The sequence below is a fragment of the Propithecus coquereli genome, unplaced genomic scaffold, assembly GCF_000956105.1.
Source record: "Propithecus coquereli isolate 6110/MARCELLA unplaced genomic scaffold, Pcoq_1.0 Scaffold238, whole genome shotgun sequence".
Classification (NCBI taxonomy): Eukaryota; Metazoa; Chordata; class Mammalia; order Primates; family Indriidae; genus Propithecus; species Propithecus coquereli.
Window position 1 is genome coordinate 894,970 of NW_012147930.1, and position 3,451 is coordinate 898,420.

At 50.9% G+C, this 3,451-nt stretch overlaps 1 protein-coding gene across 1 annotated transcript in view; it reads left to right on the top strand.

Moving 5' to 3' along the window:
- The first annotated feature begins 301 nt into the window (after positions 1–301).
- The window catches only part of ARHGEF10 (Rho guanine nucleotide exchange factor (GEF) 10), a 75,353-nt gene continuing 72,203 nt past the window's right edge, over positions 302–3,451 (top strand). The window contains exon 1 of the mRNA XM_012645865.1: positions 302–338. Within this exon, the coding sequence (XP_012501319.1) occupies positions 302–338 (37 nt within the window). The remainder of the gene's footprint in view (positions 339–3,451) is intronic.

Genomic DNA, 3,451 nt, shown 5'->3' on the forward strand with positions numbered 1-3,451 from the left:
TGCAAAATAAACTGCTGGCTACAATTCAAGGTGAACTGCAGCCAGCACTGAGAACTCTTTGTCTTGTTCTGAGTGTTATTTCGAGGGAGATGTACAAGTATCTGCACTGATAGGTGGCTGCTCCTCTCATCACAGCTGTTAATGACGGTTAACCCTTTCCTTTCCTTTCCTCAGGGTTGCCGCAGAGAGCCCCGAGCGCGTGGAGTGAACGCCCATCCTCCCGAGACGTGCCCAGCGAGCTCCGGTCTTTGCAGGGCCCCTTCTCCCGGCAGCCGAGGACAGTGGCTTCGGAGGCGGTGGCATGGACCAGCGGGAGCTGCCGCCACCCGCTCCTGCAGGTAAGGGATCTTCCCGGCAGCCGTGTCCCTGGTGGGTTGTGGTGCCTCGAGGCTCTCGCCGAGGACTCGGTGCTTTTGGAGCCTTGAAACTCTGGCCGCTGGATGTGGGCTGGGGTGAGAGCTTCTGGGGGAGAAAGATGAGGCTCTGTTGCGAGCCTGGGCCCATGTGCCTGCGCCCGCCACGTCCCCCCTGCACTCGGGCGTCCTGCTGAGGCTCTCACGCTCCGGGCAGTGGAGCCGGTGGTGCCGGAGGGCACCGGCTTTGGCATCCGGATTCCTTTAGTGCACACCTTAACCAGCCCAAAGCAGAGGTGGGACAGGGTTAAAGAGTGGAGGACTTCCTGTTTTAGAGGATACATTTAGGATTTAAAAAAAACAAAACACAAAGCTTGCTTGAGGCCGGCCTTCTACCACCGAACCACATGCCTGTCTGCACCTGCCGAGTGCTCCCTGGGGCGCCCCTCGCCCCCGTCCTGCCAGCAGGTGTGGCCTGGCCTCTCTGCCTGCCCGTAGATCCACGCTGGGTCCCCTGGGCCTGGCGGTCCCAGGGCCAGTGCCCACCCGCCCCGTCTGCGGCCGATGTCCCCTGGCTGGAGCTCACTGGGGCCGAGAGAAAGTGGAGCTCCCCACAGTTCACTGCCAGTGATGTTTCACCCAGAAGGTTTCCCAGGGTGTCTGCAGCAAGGCCCTGGGAGCTTGGGAGGCGCTGAGGAGGCCGCTGCAGGCTGTCTCGGCGGGGTCTTGCGGGATGGGGAGCGAGGCTCTGTTTCCTTGGCGGGCAGCCGCGGTGTGGCCCTGGACACTGGTGTGGACAGCCATGGTTTAAATGACACCATGGCAATCCCACGTGACTTTCTAGTCAGGTAGCTTTTATGACAAGGAAAGATGGGGCAGTGGCCTGGGGTCTTTTCTGACGTTTGGTGATATTTTAGTTATACTCTCCCCATTATCAAGTAAAACTATGCACTTAAAAACGCCCTTGAAAATAAAGGAAGAAGAAGCAGAAACTAATCTGGCTTCTCCCTGGCACCCTGGCACCTGGCGCTTGTGTTTTGGGTCATCATTTTTCTGGTTTTTTAAATCCCATTTTCTACATCATCACAGCCATTGGATAAATATATTTTTTGAGTGTACATTTTTATGTCCTGCTTTAAAGTTTTTATTTCATGAGTATTTCGTAACTGTCATTTTCAGTGGCTGAATAACATCCTGTCAGCTATTATCACGTGTTTTGGTGGGAAAATTCTTTATTCCAAGCCCATACCTTTTATCAGGAACCTGCGCCTCCTCTGGAAACTTCCCGGGCAGCAGGTCAAACCCTCGCGAGGTCAAGTGGTGGCCGTGGTGCATCCGGGCCTCGGTGTGGGTCCTCCGTGCAAACACGGGACCAGGGCAGCACCTCCCGCACGCGTGTGCCGGGACTCGAGGAGTGAACGTCTATAAAGTGCTTCCACTCAGGCTGGCCTGGTTGTGCCGAGCAGATCAACGTAGAGGATGATCGGGGACTTTTATTTTTCTTTTTAAATCATGTTAGAAAATGCTCAGGTTTTCAGAATGCGAAGCTCAACAGTTTTATGACCTTAAAGCCCACCACCAGCGAGAGCCTTTCTCTAATCAATAGCAAAATTCCAACGCAAACTACGTTAGGGAAGAAGAAAGGAGCACTGTTGCCGTATAATGTTGATTCACAGAAAATTCAGTCACCAAGTGCCTGGTGACTTCCACAGTAGCTGGGACAAAAGCCCACGCCCACACCGGCCTGGCAGTGGGCGGGCGTGGGGGGGGGGCGCCGAGGGCCTGGCGTGGCCCCTGGGGGGCACCATCTTTCTGCGGGTGCCTCCTCCAGCAGAGCAGCTGTGAACCACAGCGACACCCAGAGCAAGAAGCGGTGAATGGCCTCTTGTGGTGAAGCTGCTCGCAGCCTGGGGCTTTTTAAAGGACTTTTTTTTTTTTAACAATAAAAAGAATTAAAAAAACAAATAGCCATCGTTTCAAATAAGAGAAAATCATATCTTGAATTAAGCTTTCATATTGTAATCAAAGATGGTCTTAAAAGCCCCAGGAAAATAATGCTTAGCTCTTATCTCTGAACTTAAAAATAAATATTCCTCTAATCTCTTTTCGTAGGGTGCTAATGCGTCGCATGTCTTTGGAAGCTGCTTGTGGATTTGAGTGCTCAGAGGGGAAGGGGGCCTGGGAGGGGGCAGCCAGTCCTATCCTCTCGGAGGTGCTGGGACCACAGCCAGGTCTCCGCAGCTCACAGAATAAATATTTTCTTAAATAAAATAGAAAACTTAAGTGTTGCATTTTTTTGTTTGTTTGTTTGCAGAGTGCATACCATATTTGTGTTCTCTTTACTGTCTTTATGAAGAAATGCTGCCAGGGTCCTAGCCTGTCTGAGACCTTGCGTTAAGTAGCTTTATGTACATCACACGACCTTCTTAATCTGTCGCGACGCTCTAGGGTAGAGTCCTTTCCATTTCATGATTCCGTCCTACAGATGGGGGACGGCTCTCACGGCCAGTGGGTGGTGAACTTGAGCCCCGCGGCCATGCTCCCATCCCTGGCTCGGACTTAGGTTTTTTTCTCTCTGTCGCCTGTAAACAACACGTCATATGGGGACGCGCTGTACCTGGTGGGTGTGCACTGCTTTCTCTGTGCTCTCATTTATTCAGTGAATATTGAGGAAAACGGAATTTCAAGTACATGCAATTGATGTTATAACTTATAATCTAAATTGTGTAATTAAAAATTATAATTCATGTTCATTGTAGAAAAAAAACTATAGACAATCATACACACAAAAATGCACTTAACCTCACCCTCTAAAAGATAAATAGTACTATTAAAATTTTGGCGCATATTCTTCTCAAGAATCGTTGCCTTAAAAATAGTCTTTTTCCTAGCACTCTGGGAGGCTGAGGGGGGTGGATCACTCAAGGTCAGAAGTTCGAGACCAGCAAAAGCGAGACCCAGTCTCTACTAAAAACAGAAAGAAATTATCTGGACAGCTAAAAAAACGTATATATACATATAGAAAAAATTAGCCGGGCGTGGTGGCGCATGCCTGTAGTCCCAGCTGCTCGGGAGGCTGAGGCAGGAGGATCGCTTGA